This window comes from Harpia harpyja, chromosome 20 (assembly GCF_026419915.1).
Source record: "Harpia harpyja isolate bHarHar1 chromosome 20, bHarHar1 primary haplotype, whole genome shotgun sequence".
In the NCBI taxonomy this organism is placed as follows: Eukaryota; Metazoa; Chordata; class Aves; order Accipitriformes; family Accipitridae; genus Harpia; species Harpia harpyja.
In genome coordinates, this window is record NC_068959.1 from 10156095 (window position 1) to 10175579 (window position 19485).

Genomic DNA, 19485 nt, shown 5'->3' on the forward strand with positions numbered 1-19485 from the left:
AATCTCAAAGGATCCTCTACGAGCAACAGTCGACGTAATTACCTACAAGCAGCAGCTAAGTGGTGGGTGAGGTGCCGAAACGGGCTGTGGTAGTGATTTCTAGCAGTCCTCCAAACATCAGGTCTGTTAGGACTGACTGCCTGCCCATTGGTTTTCTGCAGTACCCCACAGTGATGAACATTGCAAACACGAACATGGGCAGCCAGGTATCTGCCTGCCCAGAGAATACATCCTGTCCTGTTGCTTTGGGAAGCAGAGTTGATAGCAAAAGGGCTTCTCTCACCTAAAGGTGGGTTTCCAATCCTGCTTACAAGGGGAAGAGATGCAGCTGGGAACTGCCCTTCTTCACCACTTCTCTTGTGGGCACAAGAAATTGGGGATAACCCTGGAAACTAAAACAGGAACGAGCAGCTCCTGGTGCCAGCAAGACCCTCTGTGCCTCCATTGCTTTTGCAGAGCAGCCACAAAACACCTCCCGGCTGCAACAATCTTGGGACTGCCTCTAATTATGTGTATGTTCGCATTTGCCTGGGGCTGCTTCATGCTGCCAAAGTCTACCATACAGTAATGCAGGGGTGAGGCAGCAGGTATCTGACAGCAGCGGTGAGGGAGGCAGACAGTCGCTCTTACCCAAGCAGAGTGTCTGTCCAGGATGCCCTTAGTGGAATAAATCGATTGGAGCATTGCACCAGGATGCATCTCCAGACCTGGTTTTCTTTTGGAAAGCTGGTTGAAGGCAGATGCCCTCAAGATCTACCCACTGACTTTGAAGTTGGGGTTGATTTCTTTGTAGAGCAGAACAATGTATTCCATCTCCCTGTAATTTGCCCATTAATACCCGCACCCCAGCATTGTTGCAGTGATGTAATCACACAACATCTTAGGTAAAAACAGAATAAGACATATTATTAAAGCAAGACATAAATGCTGATGGCTTTTTTTATTAAGCAGAGGTTTCAAGATTCATCAGGAGCTTTCAAGGTTCAGGACAAGGCTTTAGGGGAGCATCTGCCATAGGGAACATCGCCAGGGAGGACTCCTCTTTCTGAGCTGAAGCCTGCCGAGAAGTTAACACGCTTGAAGATGTCTCAAGCGAAGAGTCTGACGGCTTCGCCTGCAGAGAAAGAAGTCAGTACCTCAGAGACAGAATATCTGTGCTTTTACTGTTTGTGTCTCCCTCTGGTGAAGGATATATCATAGAGGAACTTAAAACAGAAAACTTCTGAACACTCTTACAGCTATTTCCTTTTATTACTAACATTCAAAGACAGGATAAAGACTTGATTTAAAGGGGGAATTAATAGTTTGTAGGAAAGAGACTTTGTTTGCTGGAAGAAAGCTCTTCAGCAAATTACTTAAGAGGGAAATGAAGAACTCTACTAAATGTTACCTCTTTATGCCTGAAAGAAAGGAATTCCTGGCAAATTCTTCCTATAAAAAATTGACCCTTGCTAGTAAGAGAACAGGCAAACACAAAATAAAAGAACTTTACTTCTCCAACCAGTCGCCAAGACTGATTAGTTAGTTTAAGCTAAGTTAGTTCACCATTTAGTTACTGAAGAGATTTATTTTCATACATACAGGAATGCATTGCAGAATAAGCATCTATTGCCGTATGTTACGCCATCAGACCCACAGTGTGGGAGGTACTCCATAGTACAGACAGCTCTGGGTACCAGGTAGTCACTGCAGTAGCCCTGTAGATAGATGCAATATATGTTCACAAAAAAGCTCTCAACAACAGATAGGTTAGAAAGGTAACATTAGGAGACCCTACACACACCCTGAGGTCCCCCCAGTACTGGCCAGCAGCAGATGCTGAGAAAAAGCCCAGGGACAGGGCAAGAGTACAGTGGTATGTTGCCTCCAGTGATGCAGAGCCTGTGTAACCATTGTAAATGCTGCTGCAGTAACTCTGAGAATAACTTGGACACAAACTGAATACTGCACTACTTGTTGAAACTATCATCAGATGAAAATGGCAATTTCATCCCATCCAATAATATCTGTGGCAAACGTTGTTCAGACAGCTGGATGACTCAGGATTTTCAAATGCTTGATCACAATGTGATTAGTAAGGATTTATACAGAAACTGCTTTAAGGAAAGAAATGATGGAAAATAGAAAGATCTGTCTCTCACCTGCAGTGCATCAGTATCTGGAAAAAAAGAAAAAAAGAAGGAAATATGATACAACTGCAATTCATGGGTTCTGTTAGGGAAAAAAAACTGTGAATGCATGCCCTGAATCTGCAACTTCCAATTCAGTGTTTGTTAGCATATGACTTCTTAGACAAAGGGAATTTCAGGCAAAATTTTGTGGCATAGGGTATGTTTACAACATTCGTTCTGTAGTATAATTTTTTTTATGAGGGTCACAGCCAAGATGAAAAAGGGCATACAAATGAAAGAACAAAAATGCATTTTCCATGGTTCAAATGATAGAACAGGACATGTACTCAAAGCTAAGCAAGTTATTGAGGCAAACAGGGTCATAAAGCCAGCAAGTACACAGAGGCAGCATCTTGTATGCATTGCCACAATAGCTCTTAAATAAGAGGAGTATTTAGTGAGATGTAACTTTTAAAAAGCTTCTACAACTGTTCAGGCTCTCAAATTGCATCTCAGTTCAGGATGACTACAAGAAATGTTCGCTTTCATTCAGTAAAATAATTTGTGTTTCTGCAACATTTCAGAGGTTAAATACTGGATGTCTGAGTCTCCGGGTTGTACCACGTACATGTCACTTCTTTCATTATGCATAAACTAGCGCTGAGAGTAGAGCTGTTCCCACAGTTGTTCTTACCCACTCAGTTCTGTTGCTAAAATATTACCCCATAAGTGATAGTCTTTGATGTCAAGTCTTTTCAACACTATCTTTCTAGGAGTAAATAAGTCCTTGTAGAATGAAGCTCTTTCCAGTCTGAGGATGGTTTTGTGGTTTTAAAGACAGTCAGCGCTTACTCAAAGGCAGAGCAGGAGGCAGTAAAGCTACTCACCTGGGATGCAGCAAAGGGCTAGAGCAAACAGCAGCAACACGCCTGTCGTCTTCATGGTGCCTGAAGGATCTGTGTGCAGCGGAGCCTGTGTTTTCCTCAGTAAACACAGCCTTAATTCTGCCCTCAGGTGGCAACCATGCTTATATGTACGCACGCCTGTTTGTTTTGTGTGTGTGTATGTGTGTGTCTGCGTTCATATCTGGCTTATCCACCCTTATTCTGAAGTAACATTCCCGGTCTTTTGTCACGGTGGCAATCTCGACAGAGGTAAGCTGTGCTGTTTAGCCAGGAAGAATGCTGCTTCATCAACAGGAGTCACAAGAAGTTTAGATATGTTAGATACACGCTCTGTGTCATTATTTCAAGTGAAATATGTGACAGGTTCCTTCTGAAGGACCATAGAAAATTCCTGCGGGCAAAAGAGCAACTGTACAAACCTAAGCAGCAACTACTGCTAGATTTTTCTCTGTGTGCACCTATCAGTGCCTATTTACGTGCAGTGCTTTTTCACGAGCAAAATGCTGAATGAACTGCTTCCAGAATGGAATGTCTCTACTTTTATTTTCATGCTTCATCCCAATAAAGGACACTATATATGCATTAAGTTATAGTGAAACCAGGAAAGCAGTGAACTGGGAAGGCAAGCAAGAGGGTGTCCCAGACACTAAAGGGAATCCTTGGACTGGACAAGAGATGGAGCAACTTTTGTGTGCTTATGCAAAGAATTTACAATTGTTATTTCCCCTAAAAGCCATTAGCATCGTGGGTTAGATTTGCAGTAATGGACTGATAGTCTGATGATGACGGAATGATGCGAGACCCTAGCCTGGATCCTAGAAAAGTTGAACCCAATCTGGAAATCACTGCTTCATCCATCTGCCCATCTCAACATAAATCCTTTGTTTTACCACCAAAGCATCGCTTTTTTGGACAACCTCATTCCATCAAGGAAAACAAACACCTCCCTCCCTTTGGCTCCCAGAAGAAATGCATATGGGAGAAACTACTTTTTAGAAGGGATATGCCCAATTTATTTATGTATCTCTTGTGTGGATCAAAACCCCACCAATTCACTACTCCAACAGAGGACAAAAGCAAAATAAATTTCATGGACAATACGCCAATGACAGGTCACACTCTCAAAAAACAGAAGGATACTTTGTCCTTGGATTATGAAACACTGCTGAAATACTCCGTGGGCTGGCAAAGAGTATTATGTTATTAAAGACTAAGAGAGAAGACAAGTAGGCAGGAGTAGGAACCATCCCTAGGAGGGCATTTATCTTAAAACGCAGGTCGTTAAAGGATGATTTCAAGATGAGAAAAAACTAGAAATAAGTCATTTGGAGGACCTAGACAGATAGGCAGGGCCCACTCATGTGTCTGAAAAGTATGGGCTTTGCTAACAGATTGCCCCTGCAGAGTGCTACGCTTCAGGTGAGGACTGTGCTCAGGAGGCCAGGGATCAGCTCTTGGTGCAGACACCACCACGGTCTGAACTGCTTTTGCTGATGACGCCTGCACAGGGAAAGTGCACAAGAAATACCTTAGGAGAGATCAGCTAGTGTCATCACTTCGGAGTGGTATTGCAACCTTTACAATGTCAAACATCTGTAAGGGTCTGAACACTAATGTAGGCTGACTATCATTTATGCGCAAAGTCACATAGCTCTGAGGTTTATGCATCTGTATTTAGTTTTCTGCCTTTTATGAGAGGGAGGGGACCAAGATGTTGTTCTTGTTATATCCCAGAGCTATGAGCACATAACCCATTCAGCCTGGCATCATCATTCAACAAATCAGAAGAACATGTTTCTTGAGGCAACACATGAAACAAGACAAAGAAATGTTGCTGATTTAGTTTATTGAGAAAGAAAATGAGGAGTGAGCTGAGTTCCCCAGAGGGCGAGATGAACTGAGGTGAGATCTTTAGTTGGGATTTGCCAGTGGGGATCCTGTGGTGAATTCTCTCAGCACTGATACTCAGCATTTTCCAAAATGGCTTAAAGTGAGAGTCCCATTGCTGTCCCTGAAATCGAGGAGAGGAAAAAATGGATTAGATAGAGTCCTGCCTGCTAAAATCTGTCCTTTTGCTTGGCCCCTAGAGAAGGCGTGAGATAGGATCCTTCCCCAGAGCCAAAGAACTTGCAGACTCAGAGTCCCATTAGCTATTTGATTATTGAGATGAGTGAAATGACTTAACCCATTCTTAAGAGTGAAAATATTTGGGGGGAAACTGTAATGAAACTTCAAATTTCATTTTCCTTGCAACATGCAAGAAAAATTCCATTAAGGTTAATGGTCTTCAAACCGTTCACACTAACAAACCAGACATAGCTCTTTGTATGCTCTAATGAAAAAAATAAATGGTTGGAATGATAGCTGGTATTCTCTCATGCCCCAGATCCCTAATCAACACTGGTCAGCAAACAAGAAAGTGGCAACTGTGCAAACTTGTGCCTATAGGAGGCAACTGATAACACAAACGTGATCCATATTTGTACATACATGACTGCATTGCAGAAGTCACACTTATTGCTGTATGTTTTGCTGTCAGAGCCACAGAGAGGCATGTACTCAAGTGAGCAGACAGGTTTAGGGTAGTCACTGCAGTCAACCTGAAAAAAAAAAAAAATCTGATGTGAAGGATATGAAGGAGTCAGTAGCAGAAGGGCTTGAACCCCAAGCTACAGCTGCAGTGCTAATGATAACAACCTAACTAAAAATAATTAACTCCCTTGCACAATCTGATATAAACTGAGGTGTCAGTTTCACCTATGCCAGAAGAATTTAATAATATAAAAACAGATCATAATTTCCTGTTTGAAGAGATGTATATCATAACCCAACCACAGCATTTCTAAGCAGCAGCAGTTCACCTGCTGAACGTGCCATGCTTGTGATCATATTGCACCGTGTTCCCAACCTGGCCAGGAAATTAAATGGAAAAACACTGGTGTCTGGAGAAGTGTAGGTGCTGTTGCCTGCATAAGGGTGCAGTATCTCTCCCATAGTCTTAAAAAAGGAAGATCAGCACTTAGCTGGATACTGTGAGAGTGGGATTTTATTTCTTTGTGCAATGGGTGCTACACTTGCTAAGTGGTATCATAGTGCAAAAAATGTATATGAGTCCAGGAAGAGGCTGAGGAATTTCATGGAGGAGAACTCTTTTGAGGCTTACTGACTACACAGAAATTGCACCTAGCTGAGGTCCGTCACCTGAAAATAGCTGGAGGTTGGAAGAGTAGAAGTCCCATACATACTCACTCTACTCTTACTCTCTCCTACACAATCCTTACTACCCTTGCTAAGAGTGGGGTCTGCATCAAGTCATCATGGGCTTGATGGACCATTGGTCTGACGCCAAAAGCCATTCGCTGTTCTTATTCTCGGTTCTGTCCTGGTGGATTATTTCTGCTACTACTCTTTTACTGATCCCTTCCTGTGCAGTCACCCTCTTCCTTTTCCGACATTAGCACAGGTAATGTGTATTACGTGTGGAGAAAGCAAAATCTTCCCTGCGCTGAAGCACAGCAGCAGTTACACTCCTGTAGGATGCTGCTGGTCTGGGGGCTGCTGCAGACACTGGCAGTGCTTCCCCTGACATCAGCAGGACTGAAACCCAGTCCCTCATCATGCAGTTCACTTACTATAGCAATTTCCTTCTTACATTCACCATCATACTTCTTGCCAACACTGGTTCCAGGCTCTCTGGGAAGCGAAGAGACCCACGTTAGGAAGCTCCGCAAGCAACCCGGTCTGCTAAACCCCACATCCCAGCAACGCTGATCAGCCTCAGGTACAACGTACGGGGTACAGGAGACACCCAGCTTAGGTTGTGTCCATGTGGCTCTAGATACCAGCTCAGGTGGTGTCCACATGGCTCTAGATACCAGCTCAGGTGGTGTCACAGCCTGCCAGAGTGCTGTTCTATTGCACGATGTGAAGGACAAGGGAGGGTCCAGGGTGTTAGGATGAATGAGTAGCTAAGTTGTGTGACAATGTAGATGGTTAGTTGGTGTCCTCTGCAAGGCAGCATCTGCCACACAGACCCTTTTAACTTAGTTAAGGGAAGCATTCTGTCCTGTGTTAGATCCCCACCCAGCTCTCTACTTCTCTCTGTAGATCAAAGGCACAGTTTTCCTTCTAATCACAAAGCAAAACAGGGTCTAGTTCCAGGAAGGAGGGGGGTCAAAGTCCAAGCTCCTTACAGAAAAGGCCTTGGTAGAAGTCCTGATATTCAGAAGAGGAGCTGCCAAGAGTGCTAAGCACTCATTGTCCCTCACAGGAAAGCTCTGCACACGCAGTACTCACAGGGTACGGGCACACAGCAGGCACTCGTTGTCGTAGGTGATCCCGTCAGTACCGCAGATGGGGCTGAGGTCTTTGTTGCAGAGCAACACCGCTTTTCCTTCCTCATTTGTTGTGTTGGGATATCTACTGCAGTCCACCTGTTGAGGGAACATGCAACAAAGCACTGGTGAAGGCTTGCTTACGGGAAGCAAGTAGATCTGGTGAGTCTGTTTGGCCACCTAGGATACCACCACAGCAGGAAAAATGTTTTTTTGTGTGTCACTATGATGACCGTTCACTTGAAGATGACCAATGCAAGATTCTGACATCCCATATGTCCTCTTATTTAGTGTTTGAATTATTTCTTGGGGGAGTCAATAAGCAGCTTTGGCCACTCAGAAGCTGGACATGTCCCTTGTTTTGCCCTTGGTTTCACTTACAGGGATAACTTCCTTGCATTCTCCATCATGGTCTTTGCTGACATTGGTTCCATATTCTCTGGAGAGGGAAAGACAAACATTAGGAAGTTCAGCAAAGACGTCTTGCTACATCCTAGGTGCTGGAAATATGTAACTAATACAAGGGAAAGCTGACTCTCTATCAGTCAGGCTTATATATTTTTTTTTTTTTTTTTTTTCAGAAGGTAGTGCCATCCTCCCTGACCAGCTAGCACTGAGTGGCTGGCAGGGATGTAAAGACCCTGAGAGCTTTAGGACCATTTGGGGCAGTTCAGAGCAGAGCATCTCTCCATCTTTTTGCTCTGCTTTGCTGTGATAAGATGTGCCCTAGGGGTTGTCATCTGGCTGATCCTTGAGCTGGAGAAGAAAACCCTGAATAAATTACACCGGCAAAAGAGAGCCATGGTGACTAAAGCAGTGTCCAGGCAACAGAGCACCACGCAATGATACCCAAGCTCATTCTGAAGGAATTGACACAAGTGACATATGACAGATCACTGTTGAAAAGCGATGCTGCCAAGAGTCCTGAGCGTTTCTGCCTGAGATCTCCTGTGCAGTACGTACATGTTGTAGGCACAGAGCAGGCACTCATTGCTGTAGGTGACTCCATCGGTACCACAGATGGGGCTGAGGCTCTTGGTGCAGACCAGTACCTCTTTGCCTTCCTCATTTGTGGTGTTGGGATACGTACTGCAGTCCACCTGCCAAAGAACATACAGCAACAGGGTGGAGAAGACATTTTACATTCACAACTCTCAGGGAGACAGTGACCAGATATAACCTGCAGTGGGTTTTTCACTACCACAGCACAAACTTGTGCTGGTGGGTCAATCTGGCAAAAAGTGAATCATTCCTGCAAAGACCTCCCCACACAGCAGGAGAGGAGGAGGAGGAGAGGGCTATAGCCTTGCAGCCCTCCAGATGGGGTAAATCAGTGGTGGTCTTTCACACTCACTTGGCATCATTTTATCCTGGCTATCAGTCGGTCCCTTGTTTTTATATTCTTGTGGCCCCTCCAGTGCACTTCTGTTATTACTCTTTCATTCTCAACACATTGATCACGGTTTTTTCAGAGGAGCAAGACTAATGACCTAGTATGTGGAAGCTGGAGCATCTCATAGTATTTTATTCTTTCTAGCAGGTTGCCTTCAGGTAGGTTCTGATACCAGTTGCTATGAGTTTAGAACCAGTCACATATGATCAGCTTAAAGCTTAGACCAGTTTAAAGTTAGTGAAAAATTAATTAATCCAAAAATTTTGTATCATTGCTGCTACTACATTATTAACATACAGCATAGATGTAGAGCCAAGAACAGTATAATTTAATGTTTTACGCTGTAGAATCTGATTACAATGACACTAATTTCAAGCTAGATGAAAAACAGCTAAGCAGCTACAGGCCTGAGGGTTTTCCCATTCCTTTGGTTTTGTCTTTACCAGGCCACATACCTGAGAAAAGTGACAGAAAGAAATCTTCCACTCACCTCAACCCCAAAGGCAACATCTGGAAAAGAAAAGAGAGGCAGAAAGTGTGAAACAAAGCCAATATAAGACCTCAGTTAAAGCTGGAAATCTGGATGTAAAATTCCTATATGCAGGACCAAACTGAATGATTTCCAGTGACTGGTTTCCTGAACTAAATAAACTATATATGAATTTTTTTTCTATGTTGATAATAGCATTGCTTATTGCTGGCTGTGATGAAACACATTTTTGAAGAGCTTTGTTCTTTTTTATTTTGAGATAGATAGACTTGTTAATTGAAAATAGAATAGCTTTTCCTTCCTTATCTTTTTACACATCCATTTTGACCCTAAAGAGCTGCTGTTTGTTAGATATCTGAAAAGAAACCTGAGTCAATGCAGATAAATGCAAATGGTCACCTACAGGATAAGCAAATACATACAGCATCTGTTGTCAGGAATATGCATTTTAAAGCAGCTGAGTGTGGAAAAAAAAATAGTCTTTGACTTTGTAATTTCATCAGATGTAAATATGCAGTGAGAACATCAGACTCTGGCTTGTTTTCATCTCTTGTTTCTCCATTAGCAGCAAAAGTATTGCAGGAAAGTTGCCAGGCTCCTGCAAAGAAACTTGCTTGTGCCATTACAATATTTTCGTGACTAGTTACTGGAGGCCCAACCACCTCGTTATGGCCTCGTTTCAAGTATTTATGTATTTGCTGTAATTGTACAACATGTACAAGCAGTGTAACAGTGTTTAAACAATAGTGTAAAAAGTATAACAGTACTAGTTACCAGCACAGAACTCCACTTGCATATTTGTATTTATGACACACAACCAGCTACAACAGTGATCCATTTAAGACTGTCCTGCAATCTGCTCCTGCATCTTACGTGATGCCAAGGTACCGAGGCAGCCTAGCTCTTTGTAGGAGAAGATTTTCTCTCTTTGAAGCCACTATCTTATCCTTTTAAAGACAGCCAGGACTCAGACATGAAGCCTCTGCGACACCTTGAGAGTTACTCACCTGGGAAGCTGCAAAGCGCAAAGGAGAGGAGCATAAAAGCACCTGCCGTGGTCATCGTGGAAGTATTTCTTGAGTCTGCAAGCTGCCTGCTCCTGCTCTGCTCATGAAATGGTCTCTCCAAGGCTAACTGCAAATATATACAAATGCAACGTCTAAACCGTTCAACTGTAACATAAAACAACCAGCAGAATCTGTCACCAGTACAATGAGGCTGGTAATATTTATTGAGGTCTTGACTTTGAGGTAATGGTCTGCATCTGCTAGGCAATTGATTTTGGCTGCACATCTGGTTAATAGCTTGAGACAAGTATCACATGTTCTCAGTGGTCAAAACCAAACAAACAGCCTTTTAGACAAAAGAAACCTCTCTAGGATTCTAGTAGAAGTGTAAGAAGCACAAAATATTGAGGGGGATAAACAGCAGGTCCTTCATTCGTCTCTGCAGAGGGACATCTCCCATCAGGGAGCAGCTTAGGCAACGCACGCAGTACTACCCTGTTTGCAGATCAGGCTAAGAGTCTGCTTTCGTTCCTGGTTTTGGGTGGGGGTTTTTCCCCACATTCACAGATATTCACCACTAGGTATGAACACAGGTCAGATGTGGCTTTGCCATCAGCAGAACTAGTTAAGCCTTGTCTGGTGAGCCTGGCAGGACTGTGTCTAACCTGTGAAGCTAATAATATTTAGCACGGGTTTATAAAAGAAAAGGCTTCTTGACAGTTTCACTGCCTGGGTAGAGAAGAGCTCAGCAGAAGACTTGAAAGCAGGTTAAATTCTGTCAAGTGCCACCAAAAACATCACTTGAACCTCATCAGCAGGGAGGACTTATTTACAGACCTAGTCACAGTTAAACACACTGACTGATTCAAAGTGTTCCACCAAGCCACCATCAGAACAAAAGACACTGAAGGTTTGGGAACCTACTTACCTAGCACCCACTATGCTTGAAAGTACAGTAGGTCCTTTCCCCCTACAGATATTTTAGAAAATGATACTTAAAACCTAGAGCCTCTCCCAATTTTCCTGTCTCTCTCGCACCTCCAGCCTTCATGCCATCTCCAAATTGCTCCTTTGTAGGAGGAGGTCTGGACCTCTGCTGTTTTAGTAGGTGTAACTTTGCAGGAGTGGGTTCTGCCTTTGACCTAAGTTTCTCACCATGATCTCTTCACAGGTCCAAAATGGCAAGCATACCTGGGTTTTTTGGTCATGGGAGCTAAGCATTGTGTTCAGGATAGACTTCAGCACCATGGGAGCTACAGAGCAAAAGAAGCTTTACAGGTGCTCCCTTGAACAAACAAGGCACCACCCATTAATCAAATGAAATTCAGCTGAAATCACTGAAAGTTAGCCCAAGCAACTGTGTTGGTGTCTGACACATCACAATGGTCTAAAGCATATACTTTGATCCTTAAATGTAGAAATTGCGTAGTGCATGAAATCACCTGTCCTGGGCACTGGCATGTTACGAAGGCTGCAGCAAGGCTGTGTGGATATATAAGTTACATTTTTACCTAAAAGAGATGGGTTTCTTCACAGGGAGAAGTATTAAAATAATCATGCTGCTGTGTTTGTTTCTATAAATTACAGGGAGCATGCATGAATATTTTAGACCGATTTGGCACATCTTCAAGATGTATTGCCCTAATGTGCCTTGTGGATGGCATCTCTGGAAGCCAAATACTTTTCCCTGAGCGTGTGCAGAAGCACGCTGAGGCTGCTGTCACATGCCACACTTGTTGCCTTCAGTTCACATGCACAGTCTCTGCACAGCTGGAGGGAGGTACATCTTTCTGGGTCAAATATGAACTTTGCCACTGCCTTCTCCAGCCAGGCAGCAAGATCTCTGTGAATCATTCTCGCCAGCTTTCCCAGCCCTGACCTGGCAGCTTTTGACAGGTTGCCTTCTGCCTGGTGCCCACATGTTGCTGCTCCAGGCAGCTCCCTGCCCCGGACGGTGCTGTCCTCTAGGCAGGACCAGCCTCTTTCACGATGGGTGGAGAGCACCTTCCTGCCAAAGGCTGGTGTGTGTTGCCTGTATACACCAGAGAAAAATTTTCCACTGCAACTGCCAGGTTCAGCATTGGGTCTGGCACAAGCAACCCAGATTTCCTCTGACCATCACAACACCCGTCTGATGTTCAGCAGATCCATTCCTTCACTCTCTCACCCACAGACACTCTAGGGACGCTCAAGTCTGTGAAGATTAAGTGCTGCCTGGGGAACACCAGTCTCCCCTGAGCCACTCAGGTACCCTCCCCAGGCAAGCCACAAAAATGACACCCAGAAATCACCAGCTTTCAAACTCACGCACAGCCTCCCCACCCGGGGTTACAGCTCCAGATTATCCTGCCTCTGAAAACAGCACGGAAAAATCCCACAGCTGGCTAAACTCATGCTGTAGGACAGGTTGCTCAGTTCTTAGCTACTCCTGGAAGAACAGTTAGAAAGAGGATTTGGTCTGCAATTCTGCCACTGATCTTGTGCTGTAATCCACTTCATTATGGTCTTCTAATCCTCAAAGTCAGATGCAGCATATGGCTAATGACCATTTGGCTAAAGGAAAATCCTCGCGTGTGCAGAAGCCAGCGAGAAAGCAGAGATGTGCAAGTAAGCAAAGGCAGTGCCGCATCTTGGGGTACCACATGTTATGGTCCTGAGCACCAGAGGGTCTGTGGGCTGACACCAGGGCAGGATTTGGCCATTATACAACATCCTATTTCACTTACCCAAGGAATTTCTTGTCTTACATTTCCCATTACAGTTTTTGCTAGTACCAATTTTGTATTCTCTGGAAGAATCAAAACTGATGTTGGGAAATTTTCTTAGCAGATATGCAACTTCTCAGTTTAAGTAATACACTGGTAAATGAATGACAAATTATTTAATACACTTTTCCAAACATTCCTGGGTTTTGTCACGTTATTTAATTAACAAATAGCTGTTGTAAAAGTGGGAAATAACAATAATTAGTTGTAGCTGTTTCATGAAATTGCCTCTAATCACTCCAAAATGCCTGCTAAATACAATTCAGACTGCAGTTTCCATCTTTGTCTTTCTCTTGGCCACGGCATAGCCAATAACTATAGGTACTGAGCCACACGCCTGGAGAAATTGATACAGAACAAACGGAAGATCTGCTCTCACCTAAGGCCCGAAGGCACCATATGAACTAAGCAATAAAGCAAACAAAGTCACTGATATGATTAAAACATATCAATATGGAAACATATCCATCTGTTTATGAACTTACACCAGCAAATGTGTTCCTGAACTAATAAGACCATGTGCAGAACTTTGTACCCTGCAGGTGAAGGCTAACATGGTTTCACATTACTTATGCAATGAATTAAATGTATATGGCCCCACTGCAAGGGCAGATGTTGACACATGGGAACAAGTCCAGCAGAGGCCACCAGGCTGGTCAGGGGCTGGAGCACAGGGCATTCAGGGTAAGGTGAAGGAGCTGGGCTTCTTCAGCCTGGGGAACAGCTGGCTATGGGGATCACATTGCAGGTCCCTGATGGGGTTACAGAGAAGAGAGAGACAGCGTCTTCTCAGAGCTGCACAGCAAAAGGATTAAATCCTGACCAAATGTAAGGAATTATTCTTCACCACGAGGGTGATCAAGCAGTGGCACAGGAACCAGAGAGGCCACGCATGCCCTTCCTCGGTGATATTGAAAACCCAGCTAAACAAGGAAGGCCTTGAGCACCCTGAGCTGACTTTGACTTTGGCCTTGCTTTGAGCAGGGGTTGGGCTAGAGACCTCTAGAGAGCTCTTCCAACCTGAATTATTTTATGTACATGGCACTTACATAACGCTCTCCTATGGATAGTTTTTATTAATGAAGGAGCATAATACTTCTCCATGACCCAGGAGAGCAGCCTCAGAGTTTTCCTACAACCTTTGCTAAAGGGCCACGGGTAAGCGGTACAAATTGCTCCCAGCACACTTTTACGGGGGATGACCACTAACATGTACAACAAAAAGAGTAGATTGTAATCATTGCTTAAAAAACCCACAATAAACTATTCAAATTTGAGAATGCTTTTGGCTCTCAATGATTTCAAAGTCTCTCCACTTCTGCAACAGCCCAGGGCCCCTGCCATCACAACACTTCCCCAGAAGAGCATCAGCATTCGAACCTACAAATTAACAAAAGCAAAGTTATCTGCACCACAGAAATTCAGCTGCTAAAATAGTGGCTATTTCACTGCTGTGCTGCAGCCTGGACCAGACAAGGGTCTCAGCAGCATCAGCTCTGAGGACATATCTTCACTTCTTGCCTCACCAGCTCGTGCTGTGCTCCAGCTCTGGGCAATTTCTGGATGATGAGGACATCAGGGCTCCATTGCACAGGGCAAGAGTTACTCACATGAAAGCAGGAAAATGCTACAATGAACAGAAGAAAAAAGGGGCACTAAACAGCAGAACATTTGGCTGGACAATGGCGCAGGCTGTTGCTCTTTGAAGTGAACATACTGCAGGGAAGGTGGTTCAGAGGGAATGTAGGAGATGTTATCCTGCAGCTGGTCAGAAGCAGAGGAAACCATTGGTTTAATCAGTTTTCCTGACACTTCAGTGATCTCAGCTGTGCATCACTGAGCGCTCATTTCATCTTGGCCACAACCCAAGCAGGAACAATGAGGAGGTGGCTGAGGGGAAGTAGCAGCCAACCTGGGGTTGAGACTGTTCATGGTTGCCTAGCAGGAGAAAGTCAATCTGGCAACTTCACTGCTAAGGCTGGGAAAGCCTCCTTCAGGAGCTGGGGTCAAGAGAAAGTCTTCCAAAAGTAGAAAAAAAAAATAAAAAAAAAATCAATAAATTCTTATCTGCAAGGAGACATTATTTATAGCTCAATGCACAGTTAAAATAGAATGAATAAGCATGTTCTGCCATGAAAGCAAATTGCTTTGAGGTTATATAAACCAGAGGAATAGTTGAACGCATCTCCAAAGGACAGCAGATGAGGCATTTTCAAGCTACCAGTCATCTAGCAGCACGCACGTCATCAGAATAGCACATGGCAGGGAGATCATGGCTGTGTCCCTTGAATTTCAGACAGCTATGCAAGCCACCAAAGAGCGTCATTGCCAAGACAGGCTTATAGACAGAAGCAAGATATTTTCATGGACTAACTAGCAAGGCTGGGAAAAGTAATTCAGTATGGTTGGGATGAGCAATTGCTGCATGCTACTGAGCAGCAGAAGAATACAAAGGCCTCAAGGAAGATCATTTGATCCCTGGACAACTGCATTCAAGACCTAGTTTACAGAGGGATAAACATCCGAGATGCAACTACAGTACAAAGGCTATGGGAAGGGTGGCTGGGGAGACAGGTTGCAGTCTCCCATGAAGCACAGGGATCATCTCTTCACAGTGAGCTGCCAAGTCTCATTAATTTATCATAGGAACATGCCTTCAGTGCTCACTCCCCTCAGTTCTTGTTTCATAAGATTGACAGACATGTCTATAGACCACAAAGTGTTCTTGACAAGAGGGTAATTAACCTTCGATGTTTACATCTCCCTTCTCTTGGTAAGTAACACACCAAGTTTGTGCGTTTTGGGGAGGAGTGGCTGTAAACGAGAGATAGTTTCCTTTTATGCTCTTGATCAGAGGTCAGGAGGACTGGAATAATGATTCTTCTAAGCTCTATCTGGAGTAGTAGGTAACTGAAGAAGAATTTCCTTGACTAAATGGCCAGTCGGGGCTTTTGGACCAGCCCCAGGTCTGCAAATGAGAGCCCACACAGCCCTTTGGGCCAGGAACTGGGACCTGCTTCATGCAAGCTCAGGACAGGGTGAGCTGAGGCTCTGCCCAAATTGAGGGAGTTAGAGGTACAGAAGTTTATACACAGATAATGACATGTATGAGAGAGAAATTATTCTAAAGTGGTTTTTAAGTTAGATAAACATTTCAAGATTGTGTGTCCCTGCACAAACCCCATATGGGAGGAAGCAACCAGGAGCGCAAAGGGGCGGTTCCTGGAGGTGCCAGTCCATCACTGCCATGGTAACCTGGAGGCGTCACTCTGCCTATTAACTGTCCCAAGAAACATCAATGTATCACATCCCTGGGCAAAGTTTTCTTTCCACGTGAAAACATGGGACGAGGCAATGCAGAACAGGAGCAAGTAGAGCATCAAACAAAAACACAATCCCAGATCTTACCCTATCAGCCAACAAACTAGCAAAAAGTCATGAGAGAAATAATGTTTGGAAAAGACAAATGAAGGTGGTTGCTTTCATTTATGGGAAGAAAACCAGGAACTTCTGGTATTCGGGAGGAATGATGGTTTGCTTTTTAAGAAAAATCTTGTAAATAAAGCTGCAACAAGGGATTTTCTTTCTGAGGGATAGGGTGCAATAGGCTAAGAACAAAAATCCACTGCTCTCCCTGGTGGGAAATAAAGGGAGAATAGGGTGAGAGACAGGATGCATCATGGTGCTATAACTTGAACATTTGACTGGAATAGGAGGAACTGGATGGAAAGAGTTTCTATAGCTGAAGGACTATTAGCATCATAACTACTGAACACTTCTTCCTTCATTATTAACATCAAAAGAAAGGGCAACAATCTCATTTATTCTGCAGGGTTGAGTTTTAATGAGACCACTGGCTGATTCATTGCAGCTGGACATAAAAGAGCATGCTGCTGAATTACAGGGATTTACTATTTCACAGACATAGAAGTAGATAGCAGGACTTCAACCATCTCTAAACTCTTGCACTAGCAAAGTAATACAGTTATTTACGTAATACGTTAGTACGTGCCTGACAACTGCTGTCATACATGACCATATGGCCCATACATCCCCTGGCTTGGGCACTGTGCCCCATTTGCCACCTGAAAAAAATTCTTGTCTCAGGAGAGCTGAATGCACTGATGTCTGCAAAGGTTTTGTGTGTCTCCTTTTCTGTTATTGAAACAGGTTATGCTGCACTTTCCTGATACTGTCAGTGAAGGTTGTTTACGCATGCTTGCATAGCAAGGAAATATTTCTGCTACTTGTCTCATATTTTGCATTTTTTTGCTGTCCTTCTCTTCATACATTTGAATACAGCCTGTGAAGAATAGCAATATTAGAAAGCTAGCGTCAAACCGCTGCCAAATAAAATGTCAACAGAAGGTATATGCATCACTTACGTCCAATCGTACTCTGCCTGCTCAGCATCCGGCTGACATTATTTGGGATGGTGCCACGGAGAGCAATGGGAGTTCAGGCTGCTTCTTGGTTTGCCTTCCTTCTTAGTCACTGGAATGACTGCTGTTCCCAAGTCCCTGGGTGTCCCACGTTCTCTGGAGAAGGGAAAGTCTGCCATTAGAGACTCAGTATGCCCATTTTCCCAAAAGGGGATGGGTGCTGGGAATGTAAATAAAACTTCCAAATAATGCAAGTGAAGGAGAGTTCATCTGAGTTAACCACCAACAACGAAGTGGGTTTACTGTGTCTGACTATTATAATCCTATCAGTCAACAAACCTATGCCATCTTTATATGCTGCATCATTTGGATTTCCATTCTGGCTATTTTCTTCAGCTATTTCTTTTCTCTGTTAAATCTTCACAATTTCCCCCCAAGCACGAACAGCAAGTGAAGAGGGAGAAGAGGAGGATAAATTGGAAAAGCACAGGGAGAGTCCAGGGGCTAGGAGACTGTCACTCAGAAAGCATGTTCTTTCCATCGGACTGACACATTATAGGCACGGATCCCACATTCATTGGTGTAAGTGAAACCATCTGTGCCACAGATCTGCGCCGGCGCTTGGCCAGGGGCCCCTGACTGGCCATCCTCAGCAATGCCCGGGGGGCACGTGCTACAGCTAAGCTTTAAAGGGAACAGAGAAAAAGAGTTTAAAGCAATCCGTTTCCAAACATTCCTCATTCTTCAGGGGGCTTGAATGAAATTAAGGTTTCACTTCTATGAATGAAAAATAGGCAGGAAGCGATACGCTATGTGAATGCTCTTTGTTTGCAGATTCACAATATGTTTAAACTTATGGGGCTGCACCTCAGCTGGTGAAAATCTGGAAAACCCTCCTAGGCTGAGTGGATGTCTGCCAGCTGGAGACAGGCTCCCTTCCGCTAATGCTTTCTGCTTTCTGCTTTTTTCATATCTACTCGTTGATCAGCGGAGAGCACGCAACCGGAGCCCAGAGCATGGCAAAGAATCAAATAAAATTGTATCAAACATTAAATTACGACAAGAGAATGAACATTTCTGAGTGTGAACATATTGATGGATGAAACGGGTGGATACCAAGTTTATAATCCTATAAATACAGAGGTCTGAGGAAATTTTTTCAGTTCCCAAACTATTTTCTTTGCTAACTGCCAGTTAAATAGATGTGTGCAACTGATACAATGAGTTTGTATAATTATTTCTGGATTTCTTTTTTTTGAGGAACATATAGTTATAACAGTGGTAAAAAAAAAAAATCATTTGAATATTCTTCTGAAAAGAGAACAGTTTTAAAAATCAGTAGGATGAGCCTTGTCACTTTCAAGCACCCCTCAAAAGAGTGACAGAGTATCTAGACCCATCCACATGCCTCTCTAGCATATGCAGCATATGAAAAAAAGTTTAAACAAGGCAAATAATCAGCAGACGTGATTTGGAAAGGTGTGGATTTTTTGGGAAAGTGTTTGAATGATGTTTAGGTACAGACACTATCAAGGAAAAGTTGTGTTGGTTTTTTTTCAAGTCACAGAAGGGTTAGTGCAAATAAATGGTGAAAAAAAACCCTTTTGGCTCAATATGAAAAGGCTAAGTATTGTTTTCTAAATCCCACTTATCAATCAAGATTTAAATGATTTACCTCATTCTTCCTCCTCTTTGAGTTGTAAGAAAAATGACTGTAGACTCAGAAAACATTGATAAGGCTATAAAGATAAGTTAGACAAACAAGAAAGGAGAGAGGACATTTATATTTTTAAAATACTGCCTCTGTAATATTCGCCGGTGCATCTACAGGTCATGAATCCTGAGGCTGGACCATCATCAGCGTGAAATACGTCGACGTTCATCAGCCCTTGGCATGGCTTAGGAGCTCAGTCCCTGCTCTCCAGAGCCAGAGGGCTGCAGCAGTGGCTGCAAGGCAGTGTGCGGAGCTGGACCAGCTGTGTTTCAGCAGTAAATTTTAGATGCCTGATAGTGCAGTCATAGCAGGCACTGGAAAGTCAGTTTTTTCTTCACTGCATCCTTGACTCAGGGTATAAGGCTGCACCTGCAACTATTTCTG

The 19485-nt window shown here is 43.6% G+C and overlaps 2 protein-coding genes across 2 annotated transcripts; both read right to left on the reverse strand.

Moving 5' to 3' along the window:
• Positions 1-932: 932 nt before the first annotated feature.
• Positions 933-3137, reverse strand: LOC128155129 (ovomucoid-like). The gene is made up of 4 exons (XM_052771885.1): positions 2999-3137; positions 2142-2158; positions 1582-1697; positions 933-1114 (listed from the first exon to the last, which is right to left on the reverse strand). Exons 1-4 carry the CDS (start codon positions 3051-3053, stop codon positions 1069-1071), a joined length of 234 nt encoding a protein of 77 aa, XP_052627845.1. The 5' UTR covers positions 3054-3137; the 3' UTR covers positions 933-1068.
• Positions 3138-4867: 1730 nt separating this feature from the next.
• Positions 4868-10366, reverse strand: LOC128134323 (ovomucoid-like). Its single transcript, XM_052771944.1, has 8 exons — positions 10241-10366; positions 9234-9253; positions 8314-8450; positions 7732-7789; positions 7313-7449; positions 6649-6709; positions 5507-5616; positions 4868-5027 (listed from the first exon to the last, which is right to left on the reverse strand). Exons 1-8 carry the CDS (start codon positions 10293-10295, stop codon positions 4982-4984), a joined length of 624 nt encoding a protein of 207 aa, XP_052627904.1. The 5' UTR covers positions 10296-10366; the 3' UTR covers positions 4868-4981.
• Positions 10367-19485: the final 9119 nt, after the last annotated feature.

What these genes read in the sequence shown, in the direction of transcription:
- LOC128155129 (XM_052771885.1), bottom strand. Translation starts at nt 3,053, where the DNA reads ATGAAGACGACAGGCGTGTTGCTGCTGTTTGCTCTAGCCCTTTGCTGC. An exon ending in TTATTCTGCAATGCATTCCT is followed by an intron (nt 1,115 to 1,581) that starts GTATGTATGAAA and finishes CTTTCTCTGCAG; the next exon opens with GCGAAGCCGTCAGACTCTTC.
- LOC128134323 (XM_052771944.1), bottom strand. Translation starts at nt 10,295, where the DNA reads ATGACCACGGCAGGTGCTTTTATGCTCCTCTCCTTTGCGCTTTGCAGC. An exon ending in TGCGCTTTGCAGCTTCCCAG is followed by an intron (nt 9,254 to 10,240) that starts GTGAGTAACTCT and finishes TTTCTTTTCCAG; the next exon opens with ATGTTGCCTTTGGGGTTGAG. An exon ending in GTAAGAAGGAAATTGCTATA is followed by an intron (nt 5,617 to 6,648) that starts GTAAGTGAACTG and finishes TTTTTTTTTCAG; the next exon opens with GTTGACTGCAGTGACTACCC.